Below are 19,735 nucleotides of genomic sequence, written 5' to 3'. Positions count from 1 at the left end.
CTACGTGTCTGAGAGTCCGGGACAGGGAATGGAGGTTGGAGGGGTGATGTCTACGTGTCTGAGAGTCCGGGACAGGGAATTGAGGTTGGAGGGGTGATGTCTACGTGTCTGAGAGTCCGGGACAGGGAATGGAGGTTGGAGGGGTGATGTCTTCATGTCTGAGAGTCCGGGACAGGGAATGGAGGTTGGAGGGGTGATGTCTGAGTGTCTGAGAGTCCGGGACAGGGAATGGAGGTTGGAGGGGTGATGTCTTCATGTCTGAGAGTCCGGGACAGGGAATGGAGGTTGGAGGGGTGATGTCTATGTGTCTGAGAGTCCGGGACAGGGAATGGAGGTTGGAGGGGTGATGTCTACGTGTCTGAGAGTCCGGGACAGGGAATGGAGGTTGGAGGGGTGATGTCTACGTGTCTGAGAGTCCAGGACAGGGAATGGAGGTTGGAGGGGTGATGTCTACGTGTCTGAGAGTCCAGGACAGGGAATGGAGGTTGGAGGGGTGATGTCTGAGTGTCTGAGAGTCCGGGACAGGGAATGGAGGTTGGAGGGGTGATGTCTACGTGTCCGAGAGTCCAGGCCGGGGAATGGAGGTTGGAGGGGTGATGTCTGCGTGTCTGAGAGTCCGGGACAGGGAATGCAGGTTGGAGGGGTGATGTCTACGTGTCTGAGTCCAGGCCTGGGAATGGAAGTTGGAGGGGTGATGGCTGAGTGACTGAGAGTCCAGGCCTGGGAATGGAGGTTGGAGGGGTGACGTCTTCGTGTCTGAGAGTCCAGGACAGGGAATGGAGGTTGGAGGGGTGATGTCTACGTGTCTGAGAGTCCAGGACAGGGAATGGAGGTTGGAGGGGTGATGTCTACGTGTCTGAGAGTCCAGGACAGGGAATGGAGGTTGGAGGGGTGATGTCTACGTGTCTGAGAGTCCAGGACAGGGAATGGAGGTTGGAGGGGTGATGTCTACATGTCTGAGAGTCCAGGACAGGGAATGGAGGTTGGAGGGGTGATGTCTACGTGTCTGAGAGTCCGGGACAGGGAATGGAGGTTGGAGGGGTGATGTCTACGTGTCTGAGAGTCCGGGACAGGGAATGGAGGTTGGAGGGGTGATGTCTACGTGTCTGAGAGTCCGGGACAGGGAATGGAGGTTGGAGGGGTGATGTCTACGTGTCTGAGAGTCCAGGACAGGGAATGGAGGTTGGAGGGGTGATGTCTACATGTCTGAGAGTCCAGGACAGGGAATGGAGGTTGGAGGGGTGATGTCTACGTGTCTGAGAGTCCGGGACAGGGAATGGAGGTTGGAGGGGTGATGTCTACGTGTCTGAGAGTCCGGGACAGGGAATGGAGGTTGGAGGGGTGATGTCTACGTGTCTGAGAGTCCGGGACAGGGAATGGAGGTTGGAGGGGTGATGCCTGAGTGTCTGAGAGTCCAAGACAGGGAATGGAGGTTGGAGGGGTGATGTCTACGTGTCTGAGAGTCCGGGACAGGGAATGGAGGTTGGAGGGGTGATGTCTACGTGTCTGAGAGTCCGGGACAGGGAAAGGAGGTTGGAGGGGTGATGTCTACATGTCTGAGAGTCCAGGACAGGGAATGGAGGTTGGAGGGGTGATGTCTATGTGTCTGAGAGTCCAGGACAGGGAATGGAGGTTGGAGGGGTGATGTCTACGTGTCTGAGAGTCCGGGACAGGGAATGGAGGTTGGAGGGGTGATGTCTACGTGTCTGAGAGTCCGGGACAGGGAATGGAGGTTGGAGGGGTGATGTCTACGTGTCTGAGAGTCCGGGACAGGGAATTGAGGTTGGAGGGGTGATGTCTACGTGTCTGAGAGTCCGGGACAGGGAATGGAGGTTGGAGGGGTGATGTCTTCATGTCTGAGAGTCCGGGACAGGGAATGGAGGTTGGAGGGGTGATGTCTTCATGTCTGAGAGTCCGGGACAGGGAATGGAGGTTGGAGGGGTGATGTCTATGTGTCTGAGAGTCCGGGACAGGGAATGGAGGTTGGAGGGGTGATGTCTACGTGTCTGAGAGTCCGGGACAGGGAATGGAGGTTGGAGGGGTGATGTCTACGTGTCTGAGAGTCCAGGACAGGGAATGGAGGTTGGAGGGGTGATGTCTACGTGTCTGAGAGTCCAGGACAGGGAATGGAGGTTGGAGGGGTGATGTCTGAGTGTCTGAGAGTCCGGGACAGGGAATGGAGGTTGGAGGGGTGATGTCTACGTGTCCGAGAGTCCAGGACAGGGAATGGAGGTTGGAGGGGTGATGTCTACGTGTCTGGGAGTCCAGGACAGGGAATGGAGGTTGGAGGGGTGATGTCTACGTGTCTGAGAGTCCGGGACAGGGAATGGACGTTGGAGAGGTGATGTCTACGTGTCTGGGAGTCCAGGACAGGGAATGGACGTTGGAGGGGTGATGTCTGAGTGTCTGAGAGTCCAGGACAGGGAATGGAGGTTGGAGGGGTGATGTCTACGTGTCTGAGAGTCCGGGACAGGGAATGGAGGTTGGAGGGGTGATGTCTGAGAGTCTGAGTCCGGGACAGGGAATGGAGCCTGGAGGGGTGATGTCTGAGTGTCTGAGAGTCCGGGACAGGGAATGGAGGTTGGAGGGGTGACGTCTACATGTCTGAGAGTCCAGGACAGGGAATGGAGGTTGGAGGGGTGATGTCTGAGTGACTGAGAGTCCAGGACAGGGAATGGACGTTGGAGGGGTGATGTCTGAGTGTCTGAGAGTCCGGGACAGGGAATGGAGGTTGGAGGGGTGACGTCTATGTGTCTGAGAGTCCAGGACAGGGAATGGAGGTTGGAGGGGTGATGTCTGAGAGTCTGAGTCCGGGACAGGGAATGGAGCCTGGAGGGGTGATGTCTGAGTGTCTGAGAGTCCGGGACAGGGAATGGAGGTTGGAGGGGTGACGTCTACATGTCTGAGAGTCCAGGACAGGGAATGGAGGTTGGAGGGGTGATGTCTGCGTGTCTGAGAGTCCGGGACAGGGAATGGAGGTTGGAGGGGTGATGTCTGAGTGTCTGAGAGTCCGGGACAGGGAATGGAGGTTGGAGGGGTGACGTCTTCGTGTCTGAGAGTCCGGGACAGGGAATGGAGGTTGGAGGGGTGATGGCTGAGTGACTGAGAGTCCAGGCCTGGGAATGGAGGTTGGAGGGGTGATGTCTACGTGTCTGAGAGTCCAGGACAGGGAATGGAGGTTGGAGGGGTGATGTCTACATGTCTGAGAGTCCAGGACAGGGAATGGAGGTTGGAGGGGTGATGTCTACGTGTCTGAGAGTCCAGGACAGGGAATGGAGGTTGGAGGGGTGATGTCTACATGTCTGAGAGTCCAGGACAGGGAATGGAGGTTGGAGGGGTGATGTCTACATGTCTGAGAGTCCAGGACAGGGAATGGAGGTTGGAGGGGTGATGTCTGAGTGTCTGAGAGTCCAGGACAGGGAATGGAGGTTGGAGGTGTGATGTCTGAGTGTCTGAGAGTCCGGGACAGGGAATGGAGGTTGGAGGGGTGATGTCTACGTGTCTGAGAGTCCAGGACAGGGAATGGAGGTTGGAGGTGTGATGTCTGAGTGTCTGAGAGTCCAGGCCGGGGAATGGAGGTTGGAGGGGTGATGTCTGAGTGTCTGAGAGTCCGGGACAGGGAATGGAGGTTGGAGGGGTGATGTCTACGTGTCCGAGAGTCCAGGACAGGGAATGGAGGTTGGAGGGGTGATGTCTACGTGTCTGGGAGTCCAGGACAGGGAATGGAGGTTGGAGGGGTGATGTCTACGTGTCTGAGAGTCCGGGACAGGGAATGGACGTTGGAGAGGTGATGTCTACGTGTCTGGGAGTCCAGGACAGGGAATGGACGTTGGAGGGGTGATGTCTGAGTGTCTGAGAGTCCAGGACAGGGAATGGAGGTTGGAGGGGTGATGTCTACGTGTCTGAGAGTCCGGGACAGGGAATGGAGGTTGGAGGGGTGATGTCTGAGAGTCTGAGTCCGGGACAGGGAATGGAGCCTGGAGGGGTGATGTCTGAGTGTCTGAGAGTCCGGGACAGGGAATGGAGGTTGGAGGGGTGACGTCTACATGTCTGAGAGTCCAGGACAGGGAATGGAGGTTGGAGGGGTGATGTCTGAGTGACTGAGAGTCCAGGACAGGGAATGGACGTTGGAGGGGTGATGTCTGAGTGTCTGAGAGTCCGGGACAGGGAATGGAGGTTGGAGGGGTGACGTCTATGTGTCTGAGAGTCCAGGACAGGGAATGGAGGTTGGAGGGGTGATGTCTGAGAGTCTGAGTCCGGGACAGGGAATGGAGCCTGGAGGGGTGATGTCTGAGTGTCTGAGAGTCCGGGACAGGGAATGGAGGTTGGAGGGGTGACGTCTACATGTCTGAGAGTCCAGGACAGGGAATGGAGGTTGGAGGGGTGATGTCTGCGTGTCTGAGAGTCCGGGACAGGGAATGGAGGTTGGAGGGGTGATGTCTGAGTGTCTGAGAGTCCGGGACAGGGAATGGAGGTTGGAGGGGTGACGTCTTCGTGTCTGAGAGTCCGGGACAGGGAATGGAGGTTGGAGGGGTGATGGCTGAGTGACTGAGAGTCCAGGCCTGGGAATGGAGGTTGGAGGGGTGATGTCTACGTGTCTGAGAGTCCAGGACAGGGAATGGAGGTTGGAGGGGTGATGTCTACATGTCTGAGAGTCCAGGACAGGGAATGGAGGTTGGAGGGGTGATGTCTACGTGTCTGAGAGTCCAGGACAGGGAATGGAGGTTGGAGGGGTGATGTCTACATGTCTGAGAGTCCAGGACAGGGAATGGAGGTTGGAGGGGTGATGTCTACATGTCTGAGAGTCCAGGACAGGGAATGGAGGTTGGAGGGGTGATGTCTGAGTGTCTGAGAGTCCAGGACAGGGAATGGAGGTTGGAGGTGTGATGTCTGAGTGTCTGAGAGTCCGGGACAGGGAATGGAGGTTGGAGGGGTGATGTCTACGTGTCTGAGAGTCCAGGACAGGGAATGGAGGTTGGAGGTGTGATGTCTGAGTGTCTGAGAGTCCAGGCCGGGGAATGGAGGTTGGAGGGGTGATGTCTGAGTGTCTGAGAGTCCGGGACAGGGAATGGAGGTTGGAGGGGTGATGTCTGAGTGTCTGAGAGTCCAGGCCGGGGAATGGAGGTTGGAGGGGTGATGTCTACGTGTCTGAGAGTCCAGGCCGGGGAATGGAGGTTGGAGGGGTGATGTCTACGTGTCTGAGAGTCCAGGCCGGGGAATGGAGGTTGGAGGGGTGATGTCTACGTGTCTGAGAGTCCGGGACAGGGAATGGAGGTTGGAGGGGTGATGTCTACGTGTCTGAGAGTCCGGGACAGGGAATGGAGGTTGGAGGGGTGATGTCTAAGTGTCTGAGAGTCCGGGACAGGGAATGGAGGTTGGAGGGGTGATGTCTGAGTGTCTGAGAGTCCGGGACAGGGAATGGAGGTTGGAGGGGTGATGTCTGTGTGTCTGAGAGTCCAGGACAGGGAATGGAGGTTGGAGGGGTGATGTCTGAGTGTCTGAGAGTCCGGGACAGGGAATGGAGGTTGGAGGGGTGACGTCTTCGTGTCTGAGAGTCCAGGACAGGGAATGGAGGTTGGAGGGGTGATGTCTTCATGTCTGAGAGTCCAGGACAGGGAATGGAGGTTGGAGGGGTGATGTCTGAGTGTCTGAGAGTCCAGGCCAGGGAATGGAGGTTGGAGGGGTGATGTCTTCGTGTCTGAGAGTCCAGGACAGGGAATGGAGGTTGGAGAGGTGATGTCTGAGTTTCTGAGAGTCCGGGACAGGGAATGGAGGTTGGAGGGGTGATGTCTACGTGTCTGAGAGTCCAGGCCGGGGAATGGAGGTTGGAGGGGTGATGTCTGCGTGTCTGAGAGTCCGGGACAGGGAATGCAGGTTGGAGGGGTGATGTCTACGTGTCTGAGTCCAGGCCTGGGAATGGAGGTTGGAGGGGTGATGGCTGAGTGACTGAGAGTCCAGGCCTGGGAATGGAGGTTGGAGGGGTGACGTCTTCGTGTCTGAGAGTCCAGGACAGGGAATGGAGGTTGGAGGGGTGATGTCTACGTGTCTGAGAGTCCAGGACAGGGAATGGAGGTTGGAGGGGTGATGTCTACGTGTCTGAGAGTCCAGGACAGGGAATGGAGGTTGGAGGGGTGATGTCTACGTGTCTGAGAGTCCAGGACAGGGAATGGAGGTTGGAGGGGTGATGTCTACATGTCTGAGAGTCCAGGACAGGGAATGGAGGTTGGAGGGGTGATGTCTACGTGTCTGAGAGTCCGGGACAGGGAATGGAGGTTGGAGGGGTGATGTCTACGTGTCTGAGAGTCCGGGACAGGGAATGGAGGTTGGAGGGGTGATGTCTACGTGTCTGAGAGTCCGGGACAGGGAATGGAGGTTGGAGGGGTGATGTCTACGTGTCTGAGAGTCCAGGACAGGGAATGGAGGTTGGAGGGGTGATGTCTACATGTCTGAGAGTCCAGGACAGGGAATGGAGGTTGGAGGGGTGATGTCTACGTGTCTGAGAGTCCGGGACAGGGAATGGAGGTTGGAGGGGTGATGTCTACGTGTCTGAGAGTCCGGGACAGGGAATGGAGGTTGGAGGGGTGATGTCTACGTGTCTGAGAGTCCGGGACAGGGAATGGAGGTTGGAGGGGTGATGCCTGAGTGTCTGAGAGTCCAAGACAGGGAATGGAGGTTGGAGGGGTGATGTCTACGTGTCTGAGAGTCCGGGACAGGGAATGGAGGTTGGAGGGGTGATGTCTACGTGTCTGAGAGTCCGGGACAGGGAAAGGAGGTTGGAGGGGTGATGTCTACATGTCTGAGAGTCCAGGACAGGGAATGGAGGTTGGAGGGGTGATGTCTATGTGTCTGAGAGTCCAGGACAGGGAATGGAGGTTGGAGGGGTGATGTCTACGTGTCTGAGAGTCCGGGACAGGGAATGGAGGTTGGAGGGGTGATGTCTACGTGTCTGAGAGTCCGGGACAGGGAATGGAGGTTGGAGGGGTGATGTCTATGTGTCTGAGAGTCCAGGACAGGGAATGGAGGTTGGAGGGGTGATGTCTACGTGTCTGAGAGTCCGGGACAGGGAATGGAGGTTGGAGGGGTGATGTCTACGTGTCTGAGAGTCCGGGACAGGGAATTGAGGTTGGAGGGGTGATGTCTACGTGTCTGAGAGTCCGGGACAGGGAATGGAGGTTGGAGGGGTGATGTCTTCATGTCTGAGAGTCCGGGACAGGGAATGGAGGTTGGAGGGGTGATGTCTGAGTGTCTGAGAGTCCGGGACAGGGAATGGAGGTTGGAGGGGTGATGTCTTCATGTCTGAGAGTCCGGGACAGGGAATGGAGGTTGGAGGGGTGATGTCTATGTGTCTGAGAGTCCGGGACAGGGAATGGAGGTTGGAGGGGTGATGTCTACGTGTCTGAGAGTCCGGGACAGGGAATGGAGGTTGGAGGGGTGATGTCTACGTGTCTGAGAGTCCAGGACAGGGAATGGAGGTTGGAGGGGTGATGTCTACGTGTCTGAGAGTCCAGGACAGGGAATGGAGGTTGGAGGGGTGATGTCTGAGTGTCTGAGAGTCCGGGACAGGGAATGGAGGTTGGAGGGGTGATGTCTACGTGTCCGAGAGTCCAGGACAGGGAATGGAGGTTGGAGGGGTGATGTCTACGTGTCTGGGAGTCCAGGACAGGGAATGGAGGTTGGAGGGGTGATGTCTACGTGTCTGAGAGTCCGGGACAGGGAATGGACGTTGGAGAGGTGATGTCTACGTGTCTGGGAGTCCAGGACAGGGAATGGACGTTGGAGGGGTGATGTCTACGTGTCTGAGAGTCCGGGACAGGGAATGGAGGTTGGAGGGGTGATGTCTGAGAGTCTGAGTCCGGGACAGGGAATGGAGCCTGGAGGGGTGATGTCTGAGTGTCTGAGAGTCCGGGACAGGGAATGGAGGTTGGAGGGGTGACGTCTACATGTCTGAGAGTCCAGGACAGGGAATGGAGGTTGGAGGGGTGATGTCTGAGTGACTGAGAGTCCAGGACAGGGAATGGACGTTGGAGGGGTGATGTCTGAGTGTCTGAGAGTCCGGGACAGGGAATGGAGGTTGGAGGGGTGACGTCTATGTGTCTGAGAGTCCAGGACAGGGAATGGAGGTTGGAGGGGTGATGTCTGAGAGTCTGAGTCCGGGACAGGGAATGGAGCCTGGAGGGGTGATGTCTGAGTGTCTGAGAGTCCGGGGCAGGGAATGGAGGTTGGAGGGGTGACGTCTACATGTCTGAGAGTCCAGGACAGGGAATGGAGGTTGGAGGGGTGATGTCTGAGTGACTGAGAGTCCAGGACAGGGAATGGAGGTTGGAGTGGTGATGTCTTAGAGTCTGAGTCCGGGACAGGGAATGGAGCCTGGAGGGGTGATGTCTGAGTGTCTGAGAGTCCGGGACAGGGAATGGAGGTTGGAGGGGTGACGTCTACATGTCTGAGAGTCCAGGACAGGGAATGGAGGTTGGAGGGGTGATGTCTGAGTGACTGAGAGTCCAGGACAGGGAATGGAGGTTGGAGGGGTGATGTCTGAGAGTCTGAGTCCGGGACAGGGAATGGAGCCTGGAGGGGTGATGTCTGAGTGTCTGAGAGTCCGGGACAGGGAATGGAGGTTGGAGGGGTGACGTCTACATGTCTGAGAGTCCAGGACAGGGAATGGAGGTTGGAGGGGTGATGTCTGAGTGACTGAGAGTCCAGGACAGGGAATGGAGGTTGGAGGGGTGATGTCTGAGTGTCTGAGAGTCCGGGACAGGGAATGGAGGTTGGAGGGGTGACGTCTATGTGTCTGAGAGTCCAGGACAGGGAATGGAGGTTGGAGGGGTGATGTCTACGTGTCTGAGAGTCCAGGACAGGGAATGGAGGTTGGAGGGGTGATGTCTGAGTGACTGAGAGTCCAGGACAGGGAATGGAGGTTGGAGGGGTGATGTCTGAGTGACTGAGAGTCCAGGACAGGGAATGGGGGTTGGAGGGGTAAAGTCAACATGTCGGAGAGTCCAGGCCAGAGAATGAGAGTAGAAGTCTGAAGGAATGGGTTCAGGGGTCAGTGGCCAGAGGCGGCCTTTCCTGGGGTTGGAGGCTCATCTGTGTGCGAATGGCTGGGAAGGGCACTTGGCGTGCTACTGTTATTTTGTTGTGTTATTCTGCCAAGCATTGTGGGATTGCTACGATGGCACTGACACATGTGGCAACTTTTACAGGCTGTCCCCAGCACACCTTTAGAGTTGTGTTGGTCCTTGATGCAAACGACATATTTCACTGTATGGTTCCCTGTGCATGTCATAAGTACATCTGAGTATCAGTCTGACGAGGCCAAGCTTACCCGAGTATCGTTCTTCTGTGCTGCATGGGGCACTATGATCGGCGCTTCCAGTTCCGATGGCACGATCACGTTACCTCGGTTTCCCAAGGTAAAAATAGTGTTGCGGTTTTTCAGTGATGGCTTGGAGAAAAAGCGTGAACAGTGAGTCAAGGATTTTAAAAAAACTACTGAATTAACCAAGCTGCAGTCAAAGGCAGAGAGTACTCGGGTCAAAGATTATTTTGTGTACTGTTCTTATCAAACAGGGCCAGAACATCGACTCTAATCAGGAGAAGTTCTGCATCAGTTTACCACGCTGGCCATAAACGAGATTCTGCAGATACTGGAAATGCAGAGCAACACAGAGCAGGACTGATGAAGGGAGGGTCTGGGTATACAGTGTTGACTGTTTATTCCTCTCCATAGATGCTGCCTGGCATGCTGAGTTCCCCAGCAGTGTGTTTACAATCCGGGTCTTAACACAATATATTCTGCACAGACCCTCTCTCCATCAGTCCGAAATTTCAACTGGTTATTTCTCTCCACAGATGCTGCCTGACGTGCTGAGTTCCCCAGCAGTGTGTTTAATTCCTGGCATCTGCCTTGCTGAAGACAACTAGCTTCCATATCCTTCCTATAATGAGGTGGCAGAACCAGAATGTGTGTAATCTAACCAGAATTTTAGAGTTGCAACATTACCTCATGGCTCTTGAACTTACTCCCGACTAACAAAGCCCAACATAACCTACAATTTCTTAACCACCCAGTTAACTTGCTTGGCAACTGTGAGGGACCTATGGATGCGAGCCCCAATATTAACCAGTTCCTTTGCACCAAGAATCCTGGCATTAACTTTGTCATCAAATTCAACCTTCCAAGATGCACGACTTCACTCATTTCCGAATTGGTATATGCTGTCAGTACAAAGATCTGGTGCTTTTACATTAAAAAGGATACAGTGGTGTTGGAGACAGGTTCAGAGAAGATTCACCAGTGTAATTACATTAATGTGCAATGATGCGGATCTCTTCTGGGAAATGTATGACTTGTACAAAGGTGACAGTTTGCACATGAACCCAAGGGGGACCAATATTCTCGCAGGCAGGTTTGTTATAGCTGTTAGGGAAGGGTTAAACTAATTTGGCAGGTGGGTGGGAACCAGAGTGAAGGATGAATGGTAAAAAAGAAAAGATAGTGTGCAGTCAAACTGTCAGGAAGGGCAGGCAGATGACTGGACAAAATTACAGCCAGCAGGGTGAGTATCAATGCATTAGGGACGCAGAATCAAAAAGATTAGCAAATATAGTATTATTTGTATTATATCTCAATGCATATCATAAAAGAAGAAAGGTGGATGATCTTGTTGCACTTTTACAGATGGCCAAGTATAATGTTGTGGCTGAAAGATGGTTGTAGTTTGGAGCTGAATGTCCAAGGTTACAGGTTGTGTTGGATAGGAAGGTAGGCAGAGGGTGTGGTGTGGCTCTACTGGTAAAGAATGGCATCAAATCAGCAGAAAGATGTGACATAGCATCAGAAGATGTTGAATACTTGTGGGTTGAGTTAAGAAACTGCAAAGGGTAAAAGGACCCTGATGGCAGTTACATACAGGTCTCCCAACAGTAGCTGGAACGAGGATCACAGATTACAGATAGAAAACGTGTCAAAACACCATTGTTACAATACTCATGGGAGATTTAAACATGTAGGTCGATTGGGAAAATCAGGTTGGTAATGGACCTCAGGTTGAATGCCGATGAGATAGCTTTTTAGAGCAGTTTGTCATTGAGCCAACTAGGGGATCTGCTACACTGAAATGGATGTTATGTAATGAATCGGAAGCGATTAATGAGCTTACGGTAAAAGAACCCTTCGGAACCAGTGATCACAATACAATTGAGTTCAGCTCGAAATTTGACAAAGAGAACGTAAGGTCTGACACAGTAGTATTTCAACTGAGTAAAAGAAATTACAGAGGTAATGTGAAGGAAATGCTGACAGAGATGACAGCAGAGCAGCAATGGCATGAGTTCCCGGGAAAAATGAGGAAGGTGCAGGGTAGATGTATTCCAAAAATGAAGAAGTACTCAAATGGGAAAATAGTACAACTGTGGCTGACAAGGGAAGTCAAAGATGATGTAACTTCAAATACAACAAAGCAAAAATTAGTGGGAAGATAGAGGAATGGGAAGCTTTCAAAAAGCTACAGAGAGCAACTAAAAAAATCATTAGGAGAGAAAAGATGAAACAGCAAGCTAGCAAGCTAGAGAGTGGATACAGGACTACTAGAAATGAGGCCAAAAAAATAATAGTAGGGGACAAGAAGATGTCAGGTGAACTAAATGAATATTTTCAGAATCAGAATCAGGTTTATTATCACCGGCATGTGATGTGAAATTTGTTAACTTAGCAGCAGCAGTTCAATGCAATGCATGATCTAGCAGAGAGAAAAAAATCATAATAATAAATAAAATAAAATATGATAAATAAACAAGTAAATCAATTGCATATATTGAATAGATTTTTTTTAAATGTACAAGAACAGAAATACTGAATATTTAAAAAAGTGAGGTTGTGTCCATTTAGGAATCAGATGGCAGAGGGGAAGAAGCTGTTCCTGAATCATTGAGTGTGTGCCTTCAGGCTTCTGTATCTCCTACCTGATGGTAACAGTGAGAAAAGGGCATGCCCTGGGTGCTGGAGGTCCTTAATAATGGACGCTGCCTTTCTAAGACACTGCTCCCTAAAGATGTCCTGGGTACTTTGTAGGCTAGTGCCCAAGACAGAGCCAACTAGATTTACAACCTTCTGCAGCTTTTTTTGGTCCTGTTCAGTAGCCCCTCCATACCAGACAGTGATGCAGCCTGTCAGAATGCTCTCCACTATAGAACTATACAACTAGAGAGGTTTTTGAGTGTATTTGTTGACATGCTAAATCTCTTCAAACTCCTATTAAAGTATGGCCGCTGTCTTGCCTTCGTATGACTACAACAATATGTTGGGACCAGGTTAGATCCTCAGAGATCTTGACACCCAGGAACTTGAAGCTGTTCTCTCTCTCCATTTCTGATCCCTCTATGAGGATTGGTATGTGTTCCTTCGCCTTATCTTTTCTGAAGTCCACAATCAGCTCTTTTGTCTTACTGACGTTGAGTGCCAGGTTGTTGCTGCGGCACCATTCCACTAGTTGGTATATCTCACTCCTGAATGCCCTCTTGTCACCACCTGAGATTCTACCAACAATAGTTGTATTGCCAGCAAATTTGTAGATGGTATTTGAGATATGCCTAGCCACACAATCATGTGTATACAGAGAGTAGAGCAGTGGGCTGAGCACACACCCGAGGTGCACCAGTGTTGATCATCAGTGAGGAGGATATGTTATCACCAATCCGCACAGACTGTGGTCTTCTGGTCAGGAAGTCGATGATCCAATTGCAGGAGGTACAGAGACCCAGGTTCTGCAACTTCTCAATAAGGATTGTGATGAGAAAGCCATGTGAAGAGCCACTGAGATTACCGTTGATCTGTTATGGTGATAGGCAAATTGCAATGGGTCCAGGTCCTTGCTGAGGCAGGAGTTCAGTCTAATCATGACCAACCTCTCAAAGCATTTCATCAGTGTTGATGTGAGTCATTAAGGCAGCCCACAATATTTTTCTTTGGCACTGGTATAATTGTTGTCTTTTTGAAGCAAGTGGGAACTTCCACCCATAGCAGCGAAAGGTTGAAAATGTCCTGCTAGTTGGTTGGCACAGGTTTTCAGAGTATTCCATTGGGAACTTCTGCCTTACGAGGGTTCACTCTCTTTAAAGACAGCCTAACATCGGCCTCTGAGACAAAGATCATAGGGTCACTGGGCGCAGCAGGGATCTTCACAGCCATAGTTGTGTTCTCCCTTTGAAAGCGTGCACAGAAGGCATTGAGTTCATCTGGTAGTGAAGCATCGCTGCCATTCATACTATTGGGTTTCGCTTTGTAGGAAGTCTTTGTAGGATGTCTTGCAGTCCCTGCCAGAGTTGTCCTGCATCTGATATCACCTCCAACCTCATTCAAAATTGTCTCTTCACCCTTGAAATAGTTGATGATATTTTGCATCAGTTTTCACTATGGAAGACACTACCAGTGTGCCAGATGTTGAGGTGTGTGAGGGAAGAGAACCCGAAAGACCTCCAGGTATATAAGTCACTCAGACCAAGTGAACTGCACCCTAGATTCTGAAAAAGGTAGCAGTAGAGATTGTGGAGGCATTAGAAATGATCTTTTGATTTTGGCATGGTGCCACAGGACTGGAAAATTGCAATTATCACTCCACTCCTTAAGGAGGGAGGAAGGCAGCAAAAAGGAAATTATAGACCAGTAGCCTGACCTCAGTGGTTGGGAAAATGTTGGAGTCAATTGTTATGGATGAAGCTATGGAGTACTTGGTGACACAGGATAAGATCAGACAAAGTCAGCACAGTTTCCTTAACAGAAAACCTTACCTGATGAATATCTTGGAATTGTTTAAGGAATTACACATAGGATAGATAAATGGGATGCAGTGGATGTTGTATATTTGGACTCTCAGAAGGTCTTTGACAAGGTGCCACAGATGAGGCTGCTTACCAAGTTAAGAGCCCATGGTAGTATAAGAAAGCTACTATCAAGGTTAGAGCATTGGCTGATTGGTAGGAGGTAGCAAGTGGAATAAAAGGATTTTTTCTGTTTAGCTGCCAGTGATTGTGGTGTTCTACAGGGGTCGGTATTGGAACAGTTTGTTTTATCCTGTATATCAATGATTTAGATGATGGAATAGATGGCTTTGTTGCCAGGTTTGCAAATGATACAAAGATCGGTGGAGGAGCAGATGGTCTTGAGATAGGCTGCAGAAGGACTTAGACAGCTTAGGAGAATGTTGGAAAATACATGGTCATGCACTTTGGTAGTTTAAACAACTGTGCAGATTATTTTCTAAATGGGGAGAAAATCCAAAAATCTGAGATGCAAAGGGACTTAGAAGTCTCTGTGTAGAATATCCTAAAGGTCAACTTACAGGTTGAGTGGGTCATGAGGAGAGCAAAATGCAATGTTAGCATTCATTTCAAGAGGTCTAGAATACAAGAGCAAGGATGTGATATTAAGGCCTTATAAGGCACTGGTGAGGCCTCACCTTGAGTATTGTGAACAATTTTGGTCCCCTCATCTGAGAAAAGATGTGCTGGCATTGGACAGGGTCCAGAGGAGGTTCACAAAGATGATTCTGGGAATGAAAGGATTATCATATAATAAATTTAGAAGGATGAGGGGGGATCCATGGAAACCATTCAAATGCTGAAAGGCCTAAACAGAGTAGATGTGGAAAGGATGTTTCCCATGGTGGAGGGGTGGTCTAGGACGAGAAGGCACAACCTCAGGATAGAGTTGCAGAGAAATCACTTTAGCCAGAGGTTGGTGAATTTGTGGAATTTGCTGACACAGCCAGCTGTGGAGGCCAAGTCATTGGGTGTATTTAAGGCAGGGCTGGATAGGTTCCTGATTGGGCAGGACATCAAAGGATATGGGGAGAAGGCTGGGGAGTGGGGCTGAGGAGGGGAAAAAAGGATCAGCCATGATTGAATGGTGGAGTCAAGTCAATGGGCCAAACGTCCTATTCCTGCTCCTTTGACTTATGGTCTTATAAGTATTTGGAATGAAAGTGGCTATACGTCAAGATTATTTAATGTCACTTCCAGTGCACAAGTATAAAAGAGAACAAAATAATTGATATTCCAGATCTGATGCAGTACAAAATAAAAATACAATAACATAAAAAACACAGTATTACAAAAAAACACAATAAATATAAATATATATGATAGCTTATAGGGATAGGTTGTCCATACTATTATCATAGTACGCTTTATCATAGTATAAAGTGATGCTAGACATGGGACTGCCTGTATATGGTGACTGACAGGAAATAATAAAGTTGTGGTGGTTGAGGTTGTGGAAGGTTGGGTTAGTGGGTGGGGGTATTGATCAGCCTTACTACTTGGGGAAGTAAACTGTTTTTGAGTCTGACGGTCCTGGTCTAAACACTGCCTGGATTAGAGAGCATGTCTCATGAGGAGAGGATGAGTGAGCCAGGGCTTCTATTGTTGGAATGGTAAGAAAAAACTGTCCTGTCAGGAGAGATTGGATGTGTATTCTTCGGAGTTTAGAAGAGGGTGTGATGAAGAAGCACAACACAGGAGATGTTGAGATATTTCCATTAGAGGGAGAGTCTTGAACAGGGTACATACATTTGCAAGAAAAGGTTTGTGAACATTATGCAATTACCTGGTTTTCTGCATTAATTACTCATAAAATGTGGTCTGATCTTCACCTCAGTCACAATAATAGACAAACACAATCTCCCTAAACTAACACAGAAACAATTGCACTTTTTATTGTTTAATCATTTACAGTCCAGGCTGGAAAAAAGTATGTGAACCCTTGTAATTAATAACTGATAGAACCGGCTTTAGCAGCAATAACCTCCACCAGACATTTCCTGTAGCTGCTGATCAGACTTGCACAACAGCGAAGAGGAATTCAGACCATTCTTCCATACAAAACAATTTCAATTCATCAGTACTTCCGGGATCTGGGATACCTTGCATGTACAGCCCTCTTCATGTCTCAATTGGGTTAAGGTCTGGACTCTGACTTGCCGATTCCAAAACATGAATTATCTTCCTTTTAAAACCATTCTGTTGATTTACTCTTGTGTTTTGGATCACTGCCCTGTTGCATCATCCAACTTCTATTAAGCTTCAGGTGACAGACCGCTATCCTGACATTCCCCTGTAAAATGAAATGAAACAATTTTGAATTGTATCCCTCAAGAACTGCAAGCTATCCAGGTCCTGAGTCAGCCAAGCAGCCCAAACCATGATGCTCTTCCCACCATGCTTCACCGTTGGGATGAGGTATCAGGGTTGGTGTGTAGTGCCCTTTTTCCTCCAAACATAGCACAGCTGCAAAGTTCCACTTTTGTCTCATCTGTCCACAGAACATTGTCTCAGAAGCATTGAGGAACATCCAGGTGGTCTTTTGCAAACTTGAGCTTTTTTGGAGAGTCCTTCCATGAACACCATTCTTGTTCAGTGTTTTACTTATAGTGGACACATGAACAGAGACTTTAGCAAGTTCTAGAGATTTCTACAGGTCTTTTGCTATCTTTGGGTTCTTTTTCACCTCCTTCAGCATTGAATGCTCTTGCTGTGATCTTTGCAGGGCACCCAGTCCTAGGGAGAGTAACATCTGTACTGAATTTCCACCATTTGTAGACAATTTCTCTTGCTGCGGTCTGATGAACACTCGGGTCTTTAGAAAAGCTTTTATCACATTTTCCAGCTTCACACAATTCTACGAATCTTTTTCTAAGGTCCTCTGAAAGCTGTTTTGATCGAGGCAAGGTGCACATTAACTGATCTATCTTGAGAAGAGCAGGCTCTGTCAGTAACCTGACTTTGTGTGTCTTTTTTTTATAGGGCAGGGCACCTCTACAACCTACACCTCCAATTTCATTTCAATGATAAGAACACCTGACTCCAAATAACTTTTGTAGAGGTTCATATACTTTCTTGACTATAATGGTGTACTCAGTATTGACAAGAAGTACAATTGTTTGTGTGTAATTAGTTTAGGCAGTTTGTGTTTGTCTATTATTGTGACTTAGATGATGATCAGACCATATTTTTGAGTAATTAAGGCAGAAAAGCATGTAACTGCAAAGGGTTCATAATATTTTTCTTACCACTGTAGTTTTAAGGTAAGGGGATCGATCGTCACTTAAAATGGAGATGTACAGGATATTTCCTGAGAGGAGTGGTACTCTGGAATTCCCTATCCCCCGGCTAGATCACTACAAGTATTTGGAATGGAGGTGGCCACAATACTGCCTAGAATAGAGAACAGGCTGAGAGGACTAGGGCTTTTCTCTTTGGGGCAAAGGAGGATGATCGGAAAGCTGAAAGAGATTTACCCGATGATACGAGGCATAGATAGAGTGGACAGACGGACTTTTTCACAGGGTGCAAATGACTTATAGGAGAGGGCATAATTTTAAGGTGACTGGAGGGGGGGAGGTCAGAGGTTTGTTTTTAAACACAGAAAGTGGAATCACTGCCAGAGGTGTGGTAGAAACAGATACATTAGGGACAATAAGGGCACCCGTAGATAGGCACATGGATGAAAGAGAAACAGAGGGTTATGTGGGAGAGACAAACTGGATCAATGCTGGAATAGTGTGCTGTGCTGTTCGATCATCTTGAGTGGGGTCAGGCTTCAGAGGCCAGCTGGCCTGCTTCTGCTCCTACTGTCTATTGTATCTCGGTCCTGAGCTCAATGTCACCCTTATCCAACACCACTCAACACACCTGAAAAGCAGCTTTGCATAAACTGTTTCCTACACTTCCTGCATTGCCTCAGCAGCTGTTCTCCAAGTGCCTCTGACCAGCAGGAAGGGATTTTTGCAATGATGTTATTTGTAATTCATTCATTATAACTACCATAATAGGGGTGGCACAATAGTCCAATACTATTACAGCACCAGTGACCCGAGTTCCATTCTGCTGCTGTCTGTATGTTCTCCGTGTGACCATGTGGATTTCCTCCCATATTCCAAAGATACACTGCACAGTAGGTGAACTGGTCTCAAGGGTGGAACTGAGTAGCATGAGCTCACTGGCCTGTTACTGTGCTGCATCTCTAAAGAAATAAATGACAACTACTCCTCAGCTTTCAACTGAGCTCCTTAACTATATGTGTTGTGTTTAATGTGGGATGCTGAGGCTGAGGTGGGAGATTCCCTGAGACCTACTGCCTGTCACACAGCATCCCTTTCCTGACCACATTCACACTTCCCCACTCCCTGTCCACACCCCTTTAAGCTGGAGCCAAATGAGTTTGGCCAGTTCTGACAGAGTTTCTGCCGTCAACTCCATGGCAGGCTCAGTTGTAAGGTATTTTGGAAAGACAGTGAAAACTGCATACTATGGAAATGCAAAATCCATTCTTCAGGTAATCATGCCTACTTTGTATGTTCAGGGAGGTTCAGTAGTGTCACCGGCATCACCTTGCAACAGTACTTACAGTCAACGCTGACAAAGGATATCTTTCTTTGCTGTGTCCTCCACCCCCATCAGATCATCCTTATCAGCAACCTCCTCGTACTTGAGGGAGGGAGAAGGTTAGTCAGATTAGATTACATACCCTAAACGTCTTTGAATTTGTCAACTAACACCATCATGGAAAATGCAACTGGTGGAAGGGGATATGACCTCAGCCCCAAGCCCCACCTCCATCCACCCTGAACACACATCTCACCCCAACAACAATCACCAAACTATCCCATCATAAACCCTCCCACCCCAATACACCACCAAAACCCATCCTGCAATCAACCGTTCCCACCCCAACACAACATGCCACCAATACCTTACCCCACATCAACACATCAACTCATTCCAACAACACTCATCTCAATGACAACACACCACCAAATAACCCACCCAACAAAAACCCACCCCACACAGAACCCATCAATTCCTCCCATTCCAACACCCAGTTCAATGCCAACATACCACCAAATCACCCCATCAAAAACTTACCCTACGCCCAACAAATCAGCCAATCCCACCCCAACTCTAACACACCACTAAGTTACCTCGCCAAAAGCACAACCCACAGTCAACACATCAACTCATTCCACCCAACATCCATCCATCGCCAACACACCAACAAAAAGCCAGAAACCCCTCCTACCCCAATACCAATAAAACTGCCAGACACAACCTGAAACCCACCTCAATGCAAACACACCAAATTACACCACCCAACCAAAACCTCACCCCAAACTCAACCCACCAACCCACCCCTCCCACCTCAATGCCAACACACCAAATTACACCACCCAACAAAAACCTCACCCCAAACTCAACCCACCAACCCACCCCTCCCACCTCAATGCCAACATACCAAATTACACCACCCAACCAAAACTTCACCCCAGACTCAACCCACCAACCCACCTCTCCCACCTCAATGCCAACACACCAAATTACACCACCCAACAAAAACCTCACCCAGACTCAACCCATCAACCCCTCCCATCTCAATGCCAACACACCAAATTACACCACCCAACCAAAACTTCACCCCAGACTCAACCCACCAACCCACCTCTCCCACCTCAATGCCAACACACCAAATTACACCACCCAACCAAAACCTCACCCCAGACTCAACTCACCAACCCTCCCACCTCAATGCAAACACATCAAATTACACCACCCAACCAAAACTTCACCCCAGACTCAACTCACCAACCCACCCCTCCCACCTCAATGCCAATACACCAAATTACACCACCCAACCAAAACCTCACCCCAGACTCAACCCACCAACCCACCCCTCCCACCTCAATGC

The 19,735-nt window shown here is 49.7% G+C and overlaps 1 protein-coding gene across 1 annotated transcript in view; it reads right to left on the bottom strand.

The window, feature by feature from the left end:
* vps52 (VPS52 subunit of GARP complex) overlaps positions 1–19,735 on the bottom strand; it is a 131,155-nt gene that overhangs the window by 47,234 nt on the left and 64,186 nt on the right. The window contains exons 10-11 of the mRNA XM_059957504.1: positions 18,423–18,480; positions 9,323–9,456 (exon numbers count right to left, since the gene is read on the bottom strand). Of these exons, the coding sequence (XP_059813487.1) occupies positions 9,323–9,456; positions 18,423–18,480 (192 nt within the window). The remainder of the gene's footprint in view (positions 1–9,322; positions 9,457–18,422; positions 18,481–19,735) is intronic.

Source organism: Hypanus sabinus (genome assembly GCF_030144855.1).
Source record: "Hypanus sabinus isolate sHypSab1 chromosome 5 unlocalized genomic scaffold, sHypSab1.hap1 SUPER_5_unloc_1, whole genome shotgun sequence".
In the NCBI taxonomy this organism is placed as follows: Eukaryota; Metazoa; Chordata; class Chondrichthyes; order Myliobatiformes; family Dasyatidae; genus Hypanus; species Hypanus sabinus.
The sequence above is the reverse complement of the archived record's forward strand: the minus strand, read 5'-3'. Positions and strand labels throughout refer to the sequence as shown.